The sequence below is a fragment of the Solenopsis invicta genome, chromosome 4, assembly GCF_016802725.1.
Source record: "Solenopsis invicta isolate M01_SB chromosome 4, UNIL_Sinv_3.0, whole genome shotgun sequence".
NCBI classification, from domain to species: domain Eukaryota; kingdom Metazoa; phylum Arthropoda; class Insecta; order Hymenoptera; family Formicidae; genus Solenopsis; species Solenopsis invicta.
The window spans coordinates 14,733,058-14,755,500 of record NC_052667.1 but is presented as its reverse complement, the minus strand read 5'-3'; the positions used below and the strand labels follow the sequence as shown (position 1 = coordinate 14,755,500).

Here is a 22,443-nt window from a genome sequence, read left to right as displayed (position 1 = left end):
CTGTCAAAATAATACAAACATGAATTATACAAAGTAAAACGAAGAAACGTATTCCGAAAATAATCGGAAAAAAGTGTTGCAAGCTGTTGCAGCCTTTTATTGATCGACTGTACATATGCACATACCATATAATCACATAATATTTCTAGAATATTTTATATAAAAATGTTATGAAAAATTAAAATAATAAATATTTAAAAAGTTTTTACTGTGAATATTCCGAGAACATTATTTTAATATTTTTTAACATTATGGAAATATTTTGTTAATGTTATATGGTCACTTTAATATTTTTAATGTATTACTTTTAATATTTGTGGAATATTATAAAAATATTTATTTAGTTTTGAGATTAGTTTTGAAGAAATTAACATTTCTTAAAATTATAAAATTATTAATAATAAATGGCTTTAAACTATTTTTTGTGTGTTATGACATTTTACATAATCTATTTTGTGCATAAACTTTATTTCATTTTAAGAGAAATGTATATTTGCATTAATATTTCAAAAGTATTATTTAATATAATCTCAATTTAAATGATTTAATATTATAATTTATTATATTCACTCAAATATTATTTAATATTAAATAATATTATAATAAGTCATGTGCTTACTATACTTACACACAAAAGTGTATTTTTCTGTGCTTTTAAAAGATTTTGTTTTAATAAGAATGACAAAAGACATTCATGACTCATTGTTAGTCAACGTGTATCTACAGTTGTCAACGTGTGACAATATTTGTTTCATACAAAAATTTTTTTGCAGTGTGTACAAAACGAAAATGGTCTGAGATATGGATTACATAATAAAACAATATTGTATTCTTAGATTGTGACTTGGATATTTAATATGAAAGATTAGAGTACTTAAAAATTTATGCATCTGCATGTGTGCAATATTGATGTATACGCACCAGCATTAATGGTGCCCGTATAAGTATGTAGTGACGTATTGATGTTTTGTAAATTGTACGGATGTATTCCCAACAAATATATAGTTACAGTATAAATGTTAGTTGTGATTTCTCACTTAACAATGTAACTGTTACATAACGAGTGTTATATAATAATTACATTTTGTGAAGAAAAGTTACAACTAACATTTATACAACTCTAAAGTGGTGTTTGCTGGGTTATAAATTATATGCATGTAAGTCGTTTACTCAATAAATTTACAACTTTAGTATCCCTTTAACCATGTAAGGACTTCAATTTTATAAACCCTAGGTGATCGATTATATATCTAATCTGCGTTTAGGTTATAAAATTAAATTTAACCTTTAAAACAACATTAAACAAACATGTTATACTTATTTTGGGTTAATAAATTTATCATTATTTCTTCTAGTGATATTACTGTCTACTTCTTAATATTTTCTTTAGTAATACTGATCCTTTAAATACAAATAGTAATATGAAATAATTATGATTTGATTACAATATTCCATACGTACACATGAAACATAGTTATAAGAAACATTGTAATATATTAGCATTGGTTAAATGAGTGTTTAGAAAGTTTTGATAAAATTATGCTAAAATGTTTTCGATTAATAAATATAAATCATTATGAATAGTAATAAAATAATTGACAATTACAAAGATTGTACACAGAAAGTAGGTAACAAAGTTGGGTAAGCATTGTTGAGACGGATTGCAGCCGTAACCTACGCATTCACAGATAAGTTGATAACTGTCTCGAGTATAACGTCCTTGATAACATTCCTTTTGGATATTTCGTGATTTTGCGCATTCACGCGTTGTTAAATCATTGAATGAATCCATAAAATAATCTAGAATTATAAAGTCTAAGTATTACTTAACTCAAATATTGTCAAATATAACTTAAACAATAATAAATTATTACTGAATTAATGATGTACTTTGATATACGTTATGAATTTAATCAGCTATATCATGTGATTATAGTCGAATTTACTTACACACATAAACGGCTTTACGACAATAAAAATGACTTGATGGGCACAATTTTAAATACTTAAAATGTACTTTATTACTAGAGCAGTTTTCATCCTTCTTGCTATTACATTGATAACATTTGACTGCAGTGCATTCTTCTTGCAATATTAATGTTGTAGATACATGTTATGGACATAGAATAGCAATTCAAAAACAAAACAAAAACACATTAATGAAACATGCACTTAATATTTACATAACTTTCTATTAAATTTTTTTAGTTAATCAATAGGCTTGTTTTCTATTCTTGCACTAGACTGTATGGAACGTTTCTTCTTGCTTTCGCTAACTTTCAAATATATACCTATTTCATTTTAAGTGTACGTTAATTCAGGGAGTTCAAAAACAGAAAACAAACGAATTGATAAATTATTTAATTTATATTTCTTATCTAAATGAACAGTTATACCCATACAGCATCAATTGCTGCAGAGGGCTTTTGAAAAAGTTTTGACCTTTCATATTTTATATGCAATATTTTTGAGAGGATTCTGTACATGAAATGTTGCAACAGAAATGTTTTTAAGAGGTAACGCCACCCTTGAGGTTTGAAAAAATTGATTTTTCTTTTTTTGCTTAAATCATTAGTTTATACTTATAAAAATATGATGCAAGTAGTTCTAGAACAAATTCAAATTGTATTACAGTGTATGAGCTGATTACATGAATTGTCTCTATGCGCCTACCGAGCAGCTGTAGGCGATTCGGAGTTTCTCCATGATCCGTAGGTATATGCGCCTATTTATGCATCAAAAATAAACCTTTGACTAACATAATATAAATATTATTACTTGTACTAAATCAGAAAATAGTTTTGGAAGCGTCGGTTTCTGTATTTATGTGACGCCATGAGTTTTTTTGTGTTTATGCAACAAACTTGGCTGTTTGCTAGTATAATGATAGCTATAATAATCTAATGAAAATTATGCAAGTCTTAAATCTCATGGTGGGCACTACTTATTATTATTGCCAAAAATCGAATGCGCGGCGCGTCGGAAAAAATAGTTACCAACTTTAAAATCGTTTTCCTCAAAACACAGTTTTTCAAATTTGTGTGCAACGTCACTCTTACAATTTTTATCTGATTAACTTGAAATTTTAACACAATCTTATTGTAACTATTTTATAGTGAGGTACGTAGGTTTTTTGCGAAATGTTGAAAACCTTTTTGCAATCTGAAATGTTGAAAACTCTTTTTTGCAATCAATATTTTTTAAACAAATTTTTGGGTGAAAAATGCACTTTTTCAATAAAAAGCTACCATTTCGACAAAAATTAGTATTTAAAAAAATCCCTACGTACTTCATTAGTTTTGAATATGTAGATAATGTAAATTTTTGTTGTTTGGTTCTAGCATAAACCATGTCGCAGAAAACTTGCACACAAAAATTTATCTCTAAGAAAAGACGATTTCGTAAATAAGCCAATACGCGGCTATTTTGTGCATAAAAGAAAATTAAAAAATATTTTTTTACTTGTCTACATATGTACAATAAAGCCCTCTGTTGTACCAAGTACAACTACATTAATAACGCGCATAGCAACAGGAAATTAAGATTCCTATTGCTATGCAGCGGATTTGAATTTCGCATACGCGAAAGAATTGAAAGACGCTGGTGGTCTGTCGGGCTTCTGGCCCAAAATACCATCGCGCTGCGCCAGCTACTGCTGAGTTGCCGGTATTCGGATTTCGGCTAAGCGTGGGAGCTGCATGCTGCAGGAACACGATTGGCCAAACCAAACAGCAAATTTGATGGTAGCGGTGGGATCACGCTTAAGAAGACGGTGCATCCGCAAATCGTGACGACGACAACCAAGCTGAAGCTCCAGGAAGCAGCACGCCCAACAACGGAGACAACACCTGCGAGACCACAACAAGAAGCAGAGGACCTAGGACCACAGGAAATGTCAACAAGAATGAGACATCAGGTTCACCGAACTACCTTAACACCCAGCGCGTTGCAAGCCGAGCCAGCTGAGGAGAAGCAAATAAGCAGCGCAACTCGACAACATACAAGCGATCACGGTGATTCTGTTGTAAGTTAGAAAATTCTTTTGTAAATGCCCAGAAGGAGACGCATTCCTGAAGGGGCACATAGCGACAAAAATACAAACAACGTTAGGTCAGATTCTTCATTGTCCTCAATAGAAATCGAGGGAACCGCGTTAGAAGATATTCGCAGTTAATAGAGTATTAAACAAAACGGCGAGCAAGATAAACAACACAGACTTCGTCATAATAAATAAAAAATTCCCGATAGATTTGAACGATTTTAGTCTATTAAACATAGACGGACAAGCCGGTACCTTGCCGCAACTGACCGACGCCATAACGGCACACTCCCGTTGGAACATTGAGAAATCTAGCTGCCGATGTAGCAGCAATTGAAACGCAAAATCTCCAAAATACAATTCAACGATACATTGAGTCCAAAGTAACTTAAAGAACAAATTACCATTTGCTCTTAACGGAAAATTACCTAATGCATGAATTATTGCGCGAAATAAGAGAACTGCGTGTATTGCTCACAGGAAATGCGCCAGAATTAGAAGCTCCGCCTAAGGAACCGACGCGAGAATCGGTAAACTTCCACAATCATGCACTCAATCTTTCGTACGGACGATCAATGCATAATATCAGAAATCAAAGAGGATCAACTGTCAGCTTTCTCACAGTAAAGGATGCTTGTAATATAATCCCTGATATAGATGGGACATCTAGGAACTATGTAAAAGAATTCTTAAACGCAAGTTCTTTTGCGATGAAAAACGTACATCCTGCGGAAGAACACGCACTACTCGAGGCAGTACTTTGTACAAAAATTCATGGAAAGGCTATGACAAACTTTCAAACACGAGACATCCAGAATTACGAACAATTAAAGAGAGAATTAGAAAGAGAATACCTAGGAAAGCGGAATACTGGACACTTGCAATTAGAGTTTAATTCCTCAAAACAGAAATATAATAAAAGCGCGCAAGATTTTGGTCGCCGAGTGGAAATCTTGACAAACGACTTATATGAATCAATAGAAGAGGGCAAGGAGCATACCCAGGCACAACAGCAAGCCATTCTAGAAAGCATAAAGGAACAAGCTCTGCATAATTACCAAAACGGGGCTGCGCGAGAATATTAAACTCCTCGTACGCGAACTCAACGCAGCGGCAATAACGGGTGCCACTGCGGAAGAGAAAATAAAGAGAGCAAATTATTGAAGTCCGACATACCAAAAATGGAACAGGACAGAACCCAAAAATGGTCCCCTTCCCATAGGGTACCGCATTGTAAGAAATGTGGAAAAACGGGACACTACGGGTAAAATTGCCGTAGTAGTCATTACGCAAACCGTTTCACACTACCAAAGCCTGAAGGTTGTGCTCACATAAACACGTATGAAAAATTCTGCAATAATTGTAAGAAAAAGGGCCATATTCGCCAAGAATGTTAGTGACTAAATAAAGAGGCGAAAAATTATCGAAGAGATAAATACGCCAAGGCCAAAGAAAGGCCAGAGAAAAAACAAGCTATAAAAAGCTTGGACGCGCGGAGCAGCAAAGACGAAGAAGAGAAAAAAAGGTAAATAAGAAGGCAACACGCTCTGTCGCATCGTATCGAATGACGTACGTGCGACACGCGCCGAGAAAAGATACCGGGCTAGACATGATAACTTTGCCCGTAAAAGAGGAACAGAAAAACCGAATCACGTTTCTGTTTGACACAGGAACAACCATCTCTATTGTAAAACTTAAAACACTAAGAGATGAAACCTTGATAGAAGAAGAAAAGATTAAACTAACTGGGATAACAGGCCATTTGATTACTACGCTTGGAAAAACGTACATATATGTGTACGTACAAGACGGAAAAATAAGCCACCCAGTATATGTAATAAGAGATGACGAACCTTTAGAGTATGATACAATACTCGCAGTCGACTTTGCCAGAGAAAATAATATGATATGCGATTATAGATTGAGAAAAATAACCGTGAGGAAAACAAGCTTTAAATTATTCCCATATTTAGAACCACAAAGAGAAACTATTGCGCAAATCAAAATAAAATAGAATAACAAAAACAGAAAAAAATAAGACCAGGAGTTTATATGTGATACTATCTGGTCAAACCTAATAAATTCACGTGCCCCGTGAGTACGTTAAATACTACGAAGAAAGAAATCCAAGCACCACAAGTGAATATAGAAAAAATAACGAACAACAGTGCAATGGAGCAAACAATAAATAATATTGGAGAAAAGGATAAAATAAATAAAGAGACAAGATACTTGTCAAAGAAATACACGGAAGGAGAGAAGGAGAAATTAAAAGAACTTATAAAAATATAAAAGTCAAGGGTAAACGACAGAAATTCTCAATCAGATGATAAAATGACAAACAAAAAACAAAAGGCAAAAATCCACTTTAACGAGAAAGCTAATGAGGAAAAATTTAGAATAGGAGATCAAGTACTACTATTCGATGAAACCTTACGAAGAAGAAGACCGAAGATACGTGAGTCTCAGTGGATAAGGCCGTACACTGTGATCAAGAAACACAGTGACGTAAACCTCACGATAAAAAAAGGCCAAAAAGAAATACGCGTACACGCAAATAGATTAAAATTATTTATCGAACATTAACGCAACGCGAGCAAAGAAAATAGATAAATATATATACGCGAAAAATATAAAACTATAGACGCGGAATAAAATATTAGACAAATGATAATAATAATAAGGGAAAAAGGGAAAACATTATATAATTATATATACAACTATATACATATATACATATATACAAATATGTACAATTATACACAATTACATAAAACAAAAGAGAATAGAAGACGGAACAAAGCAAAAGTATTAGAAATAAGGAATGAAAGAGATAAAATATAAAATAAAATAAAAAATTAATAAACTCACTATGAAAAACCGTAATCCAATAATTCCAAGTGAAGTAATCCCTGAGAAACACTCAAGACAGTCAAGAAACACTAAACTACACTACAGTTTAAAAAACTACAACTATAAAAAACTACAACTACTACTAACACTACAACTATCAAACCTAATCATCCTACTTCTCTTACTCTCCCTCATCATTATATACAAAAAATAGAGGAAATCAAAAGATCGACCCGCCCCCTCGAACTTATCATCAGAGACATTCATTTCTTTGAGTACGGCATCTACATTCTCGGGCACAATTATCCCGAGCCACGGATTGTTCTCATCTTCGATCTCTTCAATATCAGCATCGACAGCAACGAGAGGAATCATTTCGCCAGCCCCAAAATGCATCTCGAGCAACTCGGGGTCAACATCGAGATCGTCACCAAAATCCCCAGTAGTCGCCGACTCATCCATCTCCGGGAAATCGAGCACTAAGAAAAACATATTTAAAACCGTTACAACGCAACAAACAGTCAAGAAGAGACTGAGAAGAAATAAAGAATAGAAGTCGCAGAGAGAAAAGATAATCAAAAGCTGAACCAGCAAAATAAAAAATTATCAGAAGAAAGCGACACCAGGTAAAAGAACCTGATAGTCGAAGAGAGAAAGAGAGAGTTCAGAGACTTCAGAGAAATTCACCAGAACCTCTCCAGGATCTGTCAGGAGAAGCACCTCCAAAACCGAAGTCATTTAATAATATTTTCTCCATAGAATGCAGAGAACAATTATCATCGGATGACTAATCATCGTCCGAGAGAACTTCCGGTTCTGACTTCCAGAAGCACACCAGGAACCTCATCGGATTCCAATGGTTTCTTGTAGAATTTACCAGGAAGCGTGAACCTATCTTAAATATTAATGGGAAAATTTTTCACAACCTGCACAATCGCCTCGATGTACAGCAAACAAAAAGACATTCTTACGAAAAACTCAACGATGGTGACAAGAAGACTGACAAATCGAGTAAAACATAAAATGGCACAGCCAGTGCCAAGAAGGAAATTTGCTGAATAAAATACGATAATGTGTAACCGGATGATTAAAGGTTATATACCATATGGACCAGCATGGAGGGAGCGAAACTAAACTCCATATTATCAGAAGAAGCAAAAGAATCAGCAAGCGACGAGCCGTACAAAGTAAAAGAATTTACCCACCATCCAGGGATATATTATGAAAAATTAGAAGAATTACACCCATTAGAATCAACATAGAAAATAGTTATAGAAATAAACTTTACCACACTAATAAAACGACAAGAGCAATTACAAGATTACATGCAAAAAACTAAAAACATGTGCATTTACGCTTAAAGAAACATTCGATAACTTCTATGAAATAGCAAAAAGAGATTACGAAAAAGTAAATAAAAATATGGAAAAAATAAAAATGATGTATCAACCATCACGAATAGAAAAAAGAGGTATTATTGACGGAATAGGAACCATCGCAAAATCCCTATTTGGTACGATAGACGTGAATGATGAAAAACTAATTGATGAACAATTAACTTTACTACAGAACGAACAACAGACAATACAACACGTGACAAAAAACCAAATTAAGATACTGCAAGAAACAATAGTCCACATAGATAAAAGCGAGGAGACAATACAAAAAAATGAAGACCTTCTCGGAAATGTAACAAAAAACTTAAGACAACAATTAAAATTCAACGACAGACAAAACAACATACACGAACACTTTTTAGTAATTAATGCAATATTAGGCAATTTAAAGCGTGACACAAAAGATATAGCAGATTATTTAGTATTAATAAAACAAGGAATACTACACCTATGATTAACGCCGGTAACAAGTATAATGAATAGTTTAAAAGAAGCGAAATTGCAATTACCGGAAGGGCTTTATTTCCTATTTTGAATTAATATAAATAAATGGTTTGAGATCAAAAAAATTACCACAATAAACGCATATTATAATAATGATAAAATATTTATGACATTAAAATTTTCGTTAATTTCACACACGGAATATAGCATATTAAACGTAATCGCGTTTAATATGCCTATCCAAGAAACGAAAACCAATTTGCTATTATTAAAATAAGAAATCCGGTAATAGCAATTAGCACAGAAAAGAGCACGTATATCACACTCTTGCAAAACAATTTAAATACATGTAAAAATATAAATAGAAAATACTTATGCAAAGAAATCTTCTCAATATAACGCATAAATACGAATTCAACATGTGAGATAGAGATATACGTGGAAAATAAAATACAAAGCAATAATTGCGGAATAAAATACGTAACTTCTAATAATACGATTTGGATATCATTAGGTAATCCGCATTCATGGTTGTACTCAGCAACAAGAAAAAAATCAATAGTCATTCAATGTAAAGACGGGAAAATAAAAAACGATTGAAAATACAGGCAAAGTTACATTAAAAAATAATTGCAAATTAATAACACACGAGATAACACTGCAATCACCAAAAATATTAAACGAGACAAAAATTGAGGTATACATGCCAGATTATAATATTTCATTACCAAAAAGAATGACACATGAAAAAATGAACATATCTCAAATAAAAATAAAAAAAATAGTTGAAGACCACCCAAAATTTAGAAACAAAATTAGAAAAACTAAATGAGGGTTTTGACATTCCGTATTTTCAATCAAAAACTTTTATTTACCTTATGGAAACAAGCAGTGTTACTATGTTAATAATCGTAGTAGTTGCAATAGGGGTAATATTATACACTGTAAAAAAGAAACGGAGCAAAAAGAAGGAAGCATTAGAATACGAAGACAAGCATTATAATACATTACCAAGATCAATTCTGAAACGCACAGAAAGTACGCGTTTCTAACATTTCTATACATACTTAACAATTTAAAATATTAAACCAATCTAATATATTTTACATATTATAAAAAACAAATAGTTATAGGAAACTACGTGTCTCCATTTTCTTTCCCGGCGAGGGAAAGGGTGTTACATGCGAAATACTCTTTTCCCTTGTTTTTCTTTCCCAGCGGAGGAAGAGCGTACTCAGTACAACTATGTTAATAAGAGGAAATTAAGATTCCTATTGCTATGCAGCGGATTCGAATTCCGCATACGCGAAAGAATCGAAAGACGCTGATGGTCTGTCGGGCTTCCGGCCCAAAATACCATCGCGCTGCGCCAGCTACTGCTGAGTCGCTTTCCGGATTTTGGCTAAGCGTGGGAGCTGCATGCTGCAGGAACAGGATTGGCCGAACCAAACAACAGATTTCTGTATAAATATCGCGACAAAATCGGAAAGCGACGGAAGAGTCTAACCAACAGCTGTCCAGTGTGTTACTCGCCGTGAATGACTTACACGTCGAGCTTGTAACACAATCCGGAGATAACAGTCAACCTATATATACCGGGCCGTCCGACAAGAAAGAGTACGAGTAACAAGTCTCAACACTGAGCAAGTGTAACCGGGAACATTAGACGAAAATATACATTATAATAACGTTGGAACAGCAAGTGCTTTATCTTCGACTACCAAGCGGCCCTTTCTCAGAGTCCTAACCCCTAAGGCGTCGTAAATGATCCCGATGTATCTACCGATGTGTCTGGAGCCACCACTGGGCACAACACCCTCTAAGCTTTCTTTATATAAAGTTATTCATTTACCCACAATAAATTCTCAAACTTAGGTATCATTTTAGGGCCTTAGGAGTGGCGTTATCCATTAAATCTTATTATTATAAATCTAAAGTCTTCATATGAAATATTAGGTAAATGTTCATAACAGGGGAGCAGCCTCTGATGATTTTGACCTGGAAATATGTTATCAAGAAGAGGGTCCTGGACAACTTTTCTTTATAAATTAATCGGCGCTCTCATACAGTTGTTGAGATATACTTGGTGAATAAAAAAACAATTTTTCTTAATTATTTCAGAAAATATTCATTTTACAAAAAAGTGTGTCAAACAAAGAAATAAAGCTCGTAATAAGATCTAAAAAAGGTCATATACATATTTTACCTAACTTCAATATTTTAGTCGTTATAGTAGAAATACTGTTTTGCGTAAAAGTTGAAAACTCATATGGTACAGAAAACACATAGGCGGGGGAGGGGCTCCGCTCTTCCCCCTGCATCCTCTCCCCGTATTTTTACTAACACAACTCAACTCTATTTTAGTCACAATTTGGCTATAATTTTAAATTTATTATCGCAACGTGGTCAATTGGATATCCTTGGTCAAATCACAACTAAATACGGTTAGGTTAGGTTAGGAAAAATACAAGAAGAGGGTGCAGGAGGAGAGGCGGAGCCCCTCTCCTGCCCACGCGTTTTCTGAACCACATGGGCTTGCGAGGAGGATGCTTTTCCAAAGGTTTACCTTTATATACTTTATTTCGCATAATTACAAGCATGTGCTACTTAAAAGTATAATTACGCGTATACCGTTGCGATTACAAAAATTATGCATAAAAGTTTTATTGTAATTTTAAGAGCTTTATTTTTTATTTGACACATTTTTTTGTAAAATGAACATTTTCTGAAATAATTAAGAAAAACTTTTTTCCTTCACCAAGTATATCTCGAAAACTGTACGAGAGCACCGATTAATTTATAAGGAAAAGTTGTCCAGGACCCTCTCCTTGATAACAAATTTTAAAGTCAAGATTATCAGAGGTTGCTTCTCTGTTATGTACATTTATCACATATTACTATAAAAATGTTTTTAAAATCTATCACATGAAGTAAATTTTCAAAATGAGCTTTTTAAAACTGGTTAAATTTTCTGTTTAAGGATTAACATATTCAAACAGAAAATTTGCTTTGTTGCTTTGTCGACTAACTGAGCGAAAAATTTTCTAAGTGCGTTTCCGACACGTGTTAAATAATAAAAACTCAAGAATGTTATGAAAACAAAATATTATTTTCTTTTATATGGAGCATTCCACGTGAAAAGAGTCCACCAAAAATAAACTGGGATCTTTCAAATCATAATGAAAACATGTTAGTGGATATATTGCATAAGGTTGATGATAAAAACATGAGTATTATATGCATTGCATCAAAGATATTGAAGGCTATCGTTTAAATTTAAAAAAAAATTTTTCTTTTTTTACTTTTGTAGCTAAAATTAAAATATTTTTAGAGACATGATTTTTTTTGTAATTTCAGATAAAAATGTTAATTTTAACCCGTTGTGGTTACACTGGGTCTAGATGACCCAAGGCCATATATAGTTATATATATATATATATATAAATATATATATATATATAAATATATATATATATATATATATATATTGTCACGTACTTTTCCTGACACCGGAGAGCAACGGCGAAATACGCGATCAAACAATGGAATGACTCGCGAAACACGCGCGGGAGCGACGAACTAACTGAGAAACACCAAATGCTCGCACCAAATCGCGAGATTGGGCGCCAGACGCGATGATACCGGTCGCGTCTCCGGGTTCACTTTTCCACTCTAAACACGGATTCACAACACGCGAGAATGCGTCATGCCGAAACGCGAAATCGTCGCTCGCATGCGGCCAGCTAGCTCCTCTAACCGGTAGAGGGGCGGGGTAGCGGAGATAGGGACGAAGCGGCTCTCTTACGGGAGACGACGGGTAGGCGAGAAATTAAGTAAAGTTAGGCCGATATAACAGATAGAGAACACATGTATTGCAGTGCATAATAGAGACGGCTTACAATAAAATAAAAACAAAAAAGAATAGCGTTTAGCGTAAGAAAGAAAGACAAAGAGATAAGGCATTGACAAAAAGAAATTAATAAGTCGGACGCGGGAATTATTTCAACTCAGACCATAATTACGCTACACGCGCCGATCACGACGACTGGTCCCGCGCGAAGCGCGGCAGCCAATCACGCGCGCTCTGACCGGCGCGGCAAGAACGCGAACGTAGAGCCTCCGCTAAGGCGAGCCATGTAATTCTGAGACACAAGTGCGTACAGTAAAAGATTCGCGTCGACGACAACGCAGTCGCCGGAACCGCACTACAAAATTAATAGAACACGCGCGATACACCAAGTCACCGATATCTCGGGCGGCCGTATGAGCACGGCCGTAACACGACTCACGCACGTGCGCGAGGGCTTTGCGGCTTCCCGGGAAGCCGGTCGTTCGCGAGCTTCTACGGCAGGACGGCTCAAGCACACGCGGCAGCCGACAGCTGGGTGCCTCGACGAGGTCTCGGGCTTGAGGTGGAGAGCCAGCCAAACACTAAGAAGCAAGGTGCGTTCAATCGCCACGCGGCGGACGCACTCGCACACGAACCTAATGGCTCCACCTCAGAGCGCGAGTCGGTCGACACCGACAGCCCGTGGCTTTACACGACTGTTAGAGGATCACCTCGACGCCGACTCCGGTCCTCCTCCTGGTCCCTCAGGTCCTCTGGGATCCTCTAGTGGACGCGCTCGCCAGGCCGGACACTCTCGCCGATCTTTTCGATAACCATCGATAACGGGGACCGATATCTCGCATTCGCTCGCTCTCTAACGCAACGTGTACGCCAAACGCCGGGTCGCACGCAAAAGCCGAGAGGATCGCGTTCGATGCGCGATCGATGAGCGCTACCCCTTCCACAGGGTGCGCGATATCCTTGCGCCTAGCGGCGCGGCCTATCAGCGGCCGCCCTTATCTAGCCGTGACGTCACGGCAGCGCAGTGTCGGGTCTCCGCAGGTGTCGTGCGGTCCCCGTCGGCATCCTACATCCTCGTCGTTCTTGTCGTCCTCGCGGACGACAGCAGCAGAATTTCTCCAGCGGCGACTCTTCGCCGCTACCTTCCTCGATGGACAGCCGGCATTCGACGGCCCTCGTCCTGGCCGTTCGTCCGCCCCAGCCTGTCCATCAGCTGTGCCATTCGCGAGCCTCCTTTGCGTGGCGCTTATCTGTCGCCACGTCGGGTCTCGTCCTCCTCTCCGTCGGCGTTTTCCTGTGCGCCGGCCCTGGACGATCGCCCTCTCCCTTTCCTGTCGCGGTCCGTCTCCCTCGCCGCTGCTGGTCCTTCGGCGGCGTTTGTCGAGGTGCCCGCGGTTACACGCAAGAAGCCGCGAATGAATAAATAAAATAACACGCAACGCAGTCCCGCCGGAGATTTCGCTCTCTCGTTGAGTGCCCGGCCCGGTCGTACGCGCCTCCTCGCGCTACGCTTAGGCGGAGGACGAAGCGGCGAGGCAGATAAAACTACCACGTCACAATATATACCATATATATACCATATATATATATATATATATATATATATATATATATATATATATATATATAGTTTTTGACACACAAAAAAATTTCTTCACATTATTTTACTCCTTCAACATTGATTTATGTTATTTTGTGATTTTCATTACAATTACCAACTTTAATCTTCAAAATAAATATACTTTTTGAAAAGCTTGATATAATACTATTTTTTCCTTAAAAGTATATTACTTCTGGAGTAGAACCCCGGTAATAACTTTGATTTTACTCAAAAATTATAATTTTCAGGAATTTTTTAGTACTGTAACAAACCGCCTTTCCGCTCCCCTCTCGGACCGTCCACCGTTCCGGACTGTCCGGCCGAACAACCGCCGGACAGCGAAAACACAGCGCGTAGCGCCAATAAGACACACAAGCACCGGCGTATCGCGCGTTGACGCATCCGCACGTGAGATCTCCGTGACAGATTTCCGCGCGCACGCGCTCGACCGGAGTGGCGACCGCTGGACCGATCTCGAGCGGCGGGGAGACCCCCACCGTTTCCGTACCGTTCCGTACCCCCGCACCGTCCCTGCCCACGAGATTCGGGTATATAAGCGCCGCCGCTCCGAGAGTCGAGGCTCTCTTCTTCTCCGTCCGATCTCCCGTCCGCAGAAGAAAGCCTATCCCGAGTGCTCACAAGGAATTAAGCGCCTTAGCTTCCATCAAGCGATCTTGACACGAGCCATCCGCCTTCCTAGACCGCCGGTTCACGGGCTCAAGTCCATCTTGGGCTCCACCAGGAGATCCTGGTAGTCGGCACTTCCCGATCCGCCGTCCCGTCTCGGTATCGACTCACGACCTGGGGTGTGGAGTTCCGCGCCTCTACCAAGAGCTCTTGGCGTGAGTCGATCACCACCGCCGAACATCGCGGTATTAACCGCATCGCGCCGGAATCGGGACCCAGTACAGCTGTACCGCGCGCGCGTCGTCTACGGCCGTGGCCGCGGCCTTCGGCAAGGCCATGGTACCCGCGCGTCAACAAGGATTCCGAGTTCCGAGAATCTCGGCTCGGAAATCCCGCGAAATATTGTAAATAGATCCGTGTACAATACTGCGTTAAAGGCCGACCGTCACGAAGCTCGCGTGTAAATACCGTTCGTCCGCGCGCTCTGGTTTCCGTCTGTCCGTCCGTGCGTAATTTCTAAGTTGTGTTACGTCCGTCCGAGCGTCACCGCCATCCGTCCGCGCGTCGTGGCTAAAACGCCACGCTACTCCATTGTACAATACGTTACGCGAAATAAATTCGCTGCTTTCATTCCACCCAACAAACTGTCTAGTTCTCTTGGCGACCTCAATCCGCGTCCTAGTCCGCCGAACTCACATCGCCCCGTGCGCGGAAAAAGTCAGGTCGTTACAGTATAAAATGGCATTTTTCAAAATTTTTTTTCCTTGTGTCGTTTCAATATTAAAAAATTTAATAAAGGATACATAAACGATTTGATTACGAAGAAGAAGTCTTAAACTTCATTTTCGTGAAGAATTTGAGTCGATTCATCAAAAGGAACGCAAATGGCAACTGTTTTCTTGCGTCGGGTCAACTGGACCCAGTGTAAGCATTACGTTATTTTTTGGAGGTGTAACCACAACGGGTTAATGAGACAAATTTAATAGTATTAAAAAAATTAATTTTTCAGTTTTAAATAAAGAAATAAACAATTATATCTATTTTTAAAAATCTGAAAAAGTTCTCAAAAATACTTCAATAGATGTAGAATACTATAAAGCAAATTTTTTGCAATGGAATCCTCTTGAAAATAAATATTTTTTCCAATAGAAAATTATAATTTCATCCAAAAGCTAGATAATATTAATTTTTATTGGTCAATTATTTAATAGTAAATAATATATTTTTAATAAATGACTATAAAATAAAAAATAGTTGTGAAGTTTTTGCATTTTATACTCTTTAGACTTATTTATTTTGCAATGAAAAAACTTCACAACTATTTTTTATTTTATAGTTATTTGTTAAAAGTATATTATTAAATAATTAAATAATTAGTATTAAATAATTAATACGTAGTATTAAATAATTGACCAATAAAAATTGATATTATCTAGCTTTTGACTAAAATTATAATTTTGTATTGGAAAAAATATTAGTTTTCGAGAGAATTCCATTGCAATCCCAAAATTTGTTTTTGTTGCATAATATTCTACACGTATTAAAGTATTTTTGAAAACTTTTTCAGATTTTTAAAAATGGATATAATTAGGTGGACCTCTTTTACGTGAAATGCACCATACATTATATTCCTTTATTAAATATTTAGGAAATCATTTTTACATTTGTTATGTTTATTAAATTGCAAATAATAAAAAAAAACATACAATAAAAGTATTATTTGCATTTTATGTACAATTTTTGTTACAACTTTTTAAAATGTGCAATTGATATGTTGATATCTAAATATAACAAATGTAAACATTATTTCTGAAGTATTTTAAATTCAAAGTAATTTTAAAAAGATTTTTTTAAACTGTTTTTTTGAAATATTACTGATGGTAATCGATAAATTTGAATATTAATTTAAATAAAATTTTTAAAGTATTTTTTAAAGTATACTTTAAAGATAAGCACGCTTTAGATTTAAAGTACTTTAAAAATAATATTTAAATTTATTATATTCGGAACGTTATGACTAGCAATATTTCAGATATTTTCAGTAACCTTTCAGCAATATTTCTGTAAGTTTTCAAATGCTAGACTCACGGTCTTTATCCCAGACACATTTCTAAAGTAAAGATGTTTTAAAATCTTTCTAAAATAATTCATCTTTTCAGGTGAAATATTTTTAAACGTCTCTGAAAGATTTTAGTGATGTTTGGGTAAAATCTTACCATTACTTAAATCTTATTTTTTATTTTAAAGTGTAAGCATTTTTTTGGTTAACACTCACCTTTTTGAAAAATACATAGTACCAATAATACTTGCAATACGTGCATTCTCATTTGCATTATAACCTATATTTCTTTATGCAGATTATTTAACATCAAAAGAGCATGTCAACTGTAAAAGCAAAGTTTATATTTTATAAAAATATATTTGTATCATAATTAATAATTTTTTTTAAGAGATACTACGATAATAATACTGTATTAAAATATATAAAATGGTATTGGAAAAGGTGTATTAGTAAAATTATATTTTATTAGTAATTGTGTAATTGTTGAAGAATATAATAATTTTATGATTAATATTTATTGTATAATTAATCATAATTTTGCAGTTGATTTCGAAATTTAATGTGTTGTAATGAATGCATTATGTAATCAGTGCAAAGTATTTCTTACCAAATATTTTATTGTGCTCAGATAAATCCAAAATAAATGTAAAATTATAAAAAAATTAAATCTTGTTAGGCTAGATTTTTTCAGAATACCGATACTTCATCAATTAACTAATAGTGTATTGATACGAAGTTAGCAATGTAATAAATCGATCACATCATATTTTTCAAAGAGCAGAAAATACATTAGTTGTGTTCAACAAAAAAGCAGCTTTGCAACTGTTGCAAGATTCTTTAATAGGTAAGATTGATTCTTCACATTTAATTTCTGCTGGATTGGAATATATAAACCAATCATATTAAGGGTATATTCCGTACAATATCACAGTTTGTTTTATTTTTTTTTTTAATGTTGGCAGCTAACTTAACTATACCGAGAAGTATTTTGAACTTGTCTCTGAAAATCGATAGCTTGCAACAAAGAAGTTTTTTTTATTTTCCGATTTTTTCTGAGAAAAGTATAATGTAACAATTAATAGAAAAAAATAAAGACTTATTTTCAAGATTGTCTTAAGTGTGATCTTAAGATGCCCTCTAGATTCATAGTCATGAATCAAGTAAACGCTTGAGTAAAATCTCAAGACAAAACTTGTCCAAGACAATTTTAGTTCAAGACGTCTTGGCAAGATTTATAAACAGATCTTGTTCAAAATAAGCATAGATTTAAAACTATCTTAGTCATGAATTCATAGTCGTAATAAGACGTCTTGTATGACGTATATACAGCCAAATAGGACGATCTTTGCTAAGTCGTGGTCGAAGCAGATTTAAGCAAAGCTGTAGAGTACTATTCTAAACTCAAACTAATGTTTGCCGGAGTTGAAATACTTAAATTTCAAAGAATGATAGCAAAGACAAGACTAGTTAATCGTAAATTTTTAATTCTTTTATGCCTTGTAAAAACATGAATGGTACTGGAAGAAAATATAAAAAATATAAAAGATATTTTTAGTTTTTTTACACAACTTACATTAATGTGCTCTTTATGCAGTTCTTCGATCTGTGCAAAAATAGCTGTTAAAATTTATAATTATCTGTAATTTTTACTATGGTTCTTAAAATATAGGAATGATTTGCAATAATATAACTATAATAATATAATCAATAATATAGTTTGATAGGAAGAAATATATTGAAAATGTTAAATATATTAAAAATCTCCGCGGACACGTAATTTCGGCAACGAACAACCACATGATATTGATTTATTAAGACGATAAATATCTATCAATATTAAACAATATTTGAATTAAACAATAATGGATATTAAATAAATTCCATCGGTAGCCTTCCTCCGGGGTTGGAGCGTGAGCTCCCCGACGCGCCAGTTCGTTAGATTGGGAGTGAACGTGCGAGGGCGGCGAGCCAAGATACGTCAGCTGCTGCCTGTCCACGCCGAAGTAGCGCCGTGCAAGCACCGACACTCTTTCCCACGCTTCTTTAGGGTCAGAGGCGAGCGCGGAACTTACCCGTTCCGCGTCATACCCCTGCCCAGGTCTAGCGGCCCCAAACGACCGTCCAGGCCTAACTACTACCCACAAGTGGCTGACCCGCCGGATGAGCAGAGACCCGCACTCATCAGGTGGCCCATAACCGGGGTCCTCGTCCCCTGAGCATCCCCGAGCGCAGGAGCAGCCGGGAACGCGGCCCAGAAGCGCAGGGTGCCCCCCCTCCAGGGGTCATCCCGCGGTTTTATCGCCTTCGTCGATAGGCGACCTTGGGGGAGGAGGCGTCAACGCCTCCTCCGCCCGAGGTCTAGACACCGACTTGGCAGGGATGCTCGAGTCGAATCCCACTCGCCTCTCCCGTTGTGGAAGAGGGAGGGGCTCGAGCACCACCTCCGCCTGGGGGAGGCTCGAGGTACTCGGATTACCGAGGTTCTTGCACCTCTTTTTATTCGGCGGACTTGTCCCTAGCCCAGAGGCTCTGGACGAGTCCGACGACAACTCGATCACATCTGTGACGAAAGCCCTGCCTACCGAGTTTCCATCACGGGAGGGGTCTCTTCCATGTCTCTTCCATCAGCCTCCAACCCCGCCAACATCCCACTCTTTACGGCCTGAGCGCCGAGTGGGAGGCGGCAGAAACAGAGGCAGATTATTTTCTAAATCTCCTCCCTCCTCCCGCTGCGGAGAAGGGGGAGCTCTCTTCCTCGGGTGAACAGCTGGGGGAACCCGTGCGCATTTCTCGCCGTCGGGACGGTGGTCGTGCGCCTTCCCACGTGTGGTACACTCCGGGCAAAACGGCTTATTTGCGCATTCTGCCTGGGTGTGCCCTTCTCCCCCGCATTTGAAGCAGCACCGAGTCTTGTCTGTATCGGCAGGGCACCGGTGCGGCGTATGGCCTTGGGCCAAGCAGCAGAAACATTGCTGTGGGGGGCCTTAAGCATCTCCACGCGTGCTGCCACCCAGCCCAAGACCAACCTACCCGTTCGGGCAATCTTCGCGGCCGTAGCGACCGGGCACTGCACAATGACAGAGCCCAGCCCCGCCAATTCTGCGTCACCCGGCCCACCCGGAGGTTCGCCGCAAAGCATCCCCCGGAGTCGGCGACCACGGTGGCCACCTCCTCTAGGAAGATCGATTTGTCGAACCCGGAGATGCGGATACCTACCTTGCGCACTAGACATGAGATTCGCACGTCCAGGCCCCCCGCGCTTCATTTCCGAGGCCAGTCGTTTCGCGACTAGCCTGTTGTCTTCGCTAGAGATCTCCAAGAGAAGACCCCCTGCCTGGGCGGACCCAAAGCCCAGAACCCCCCTGCAGCATGATGTCCCTCAGGACAATAGACTCTCTGGCCCGCCGCATGACCGCCGCATATGAAGCATCATCCCTAGACACCGGCACCAGCACCGCCGATGACTTGGGGATACGCCTCTTAATCTTTCTCGCCGCAAGGGTTTTCTTCGCGGCAGAGTTCCCTTCTTTTTCTTTTCTTTTTTCTTTTTCTAGGCTTGGCCGCCGGAAGAGCGCTTGAAGCCGCCATCTCGGATAGCCCAGCCCCTTTCTCCTTGTGCAGCGGGGGGAAAACTCCCTAGCTGCTTGGAGGAAGAGGATCAAAAGGAGCAGCCCTTTGGCCTCCCCCATCCACCCTCCTCCTTTTTTGACTGCCGACGACCTCAACTCAGCTCCAACTGCTCGTAGGCCCATTGGGGCCGGGCGCGGCCACCAGTACGGTAGGCTCCTTCCGCGGACCCTCGGCACCTCCCTTTCCGCCTTTCCCTCTTTTGCCCCTGGCGCCGGCAAGAACGGCGGCCAAAACAGTTCCCGTCTCCATCCACGCCAGGCGTCTCTCCAACCCCTCTATGATCGCCGCCAGCCGCTCCAACGTCCCCAGCACTTGCTCCCCAAAAGGAGAAAAGCGCAGGGCAGGAGCAGCCGCCGGAGGCGGCGGAGGGGGTGGAGACCTGCTTCCTGCCGACGGCTGTGAGGCAGCCGCGGACGAGGAGGGCTCACTTTGAAACATGAAGGCGCGCTTTTCAACCCCCAGTTGCCCCCTTAATTTGGCAACCACGGCCCGGAGGAAACAAATCTCCTCCTTCTGGGCCGCGGCCGTTGTGTCCTCCTCTCTGTTATCTCGTCCGACACGGTCCATGGCGCGGTACGCCAGCGTCATGAGCACTTCCCGGGCGAGACAATTTTTCAATTTAATGGGTTTGGACAGGTCACCCTTAAGTGGGCAACTTACGGACGCTTTAGACCGCGCGTCTTTGACCTCCCGGAGCCACCCATCGGCCAAATCGGTGGTCGTGCTCCGAGAGATCATTCCCAGCTGCCGGTCAATGTACCGGCACTAATCCGGCGTAAAGAAGATCGGGGGAATCCCGATGCGCTGTCGAGGCTTTGCACTACTCACCACCGTTCCCTCTCCCTCCGACTCTGAGCTCCGGATGACGTTGGCTCGGAGTCGGCGGGCCCTGAACTATTCCATGGGAACTGTTCCATGGAGCCGGTCCTCCGTGTCCGTCTCGTCCGACAGTAGAGAAGAGGACTCGAAGGGTCCACTTTCGTCGAGACGGGGGTGGCCACAAGCACGCCTGCGTCGAACGTCGTCGAAGTTCGGATCCATTTCCCGGGACATCCGGAATTCGGACGCGGCCCTCCGGCTCCTCCAAATCAATGACCGGCTCTAAAGGATTAGGTTCCCGTTCTCTTTCTCCTCCCGCCGATCTACCTCCATGGGCTCGGTTTGAGGCTGAGAAAGGCCCTGACGTCTTAGACGAGACGGATCGCTTAGGTCCTCCCCGCCCGAGCCTCCCCCACAGACTCGGATCGGCGTCGATTTCCCGTGAGCGCGTGGTGGCATCGCATATGCTACTGTCTCGAAAAAGCGGGTCCCCGCTGTCCCCGATGACCCGGTCGCACCCATATCCTGCCGACCGCCGCCCATCTTGTGACGACCGTTAGTCAGCAGGATCGAGTCACCCCCAGCGGACAAGGCGGGAGCCTCAGCTCGAGAAGCCGGCTCTGCCTGCCCCAGAAGCGGCCCGCTGGAAGAGACATGCCTCTCCCCTTCCGAGGAGGAAGAAAACCCTCCCGAATATTCCCCTCTCTCCCAGGCGGAACTGTTGCTCTCGGATAGCTTCTTGGAAGCTTTCCTTTTGAGGCTCCTCGGATGACTCACTGTTCACACTCTCCCGGCGTTCTCTCGCTACTCCCCACTCTTGCGCTGCGTCGCAATCTTTGCGCCACCAAATGTGACGTACGAGGTGTGATCAAAAAGTAAGGTGACTTTTTGAATTTTGCGCGCTCTGTACACTCTAATTTCAAAAATTTTTTTTTGTGTTGGTACACTCGTCAAGATCATATGTTCACAGTTTTGACTTGTAACGCTGTTGGTTTTCGTGCGGTTCTGGTAGGTGTCAGGATACGGTTGCGGATAAGCTCGCCGGATTGGTCGGGTTCGGTGTAATAATCGCACTCGGTATTCAGTTCACAAAAATACTAGATCTTTATTTGGATGTGATAT

The 22,443-nt window shown here is 39.4% G+C and overlaps 1 protein-coding gene across 1 annotated transcript; it reads right to left on the bottom strand.

Annotated features, from left to right (window-relative positions):
* Nucleotides 1-1,204: 1,204 nt before the first annotated feature.
* LOC120357596 lies at nucleotides 1,205-2,400 on the bottom strand. The gene is made up of 3 exons (XM_039448432.1): nucleotides 2,397-2,400; nucleotides 1,951-2,085; nucleotides 1,205-1,800 (listed from the first exon to the last, which is right to left on the bottom strand). Exons 1-3 carry the CDS (start codon nucleotides 2,398-2,400, stop codon nucleotides 1,538-1,540), a joined length of 402 nt encoding a protein of 133 aa, XP_039304366.1. The 3' UTR covers nucleotides 1,205-1,537.
* Nucleotides 2,401-22,443: the final 20,043 nt, after the last annotated feature.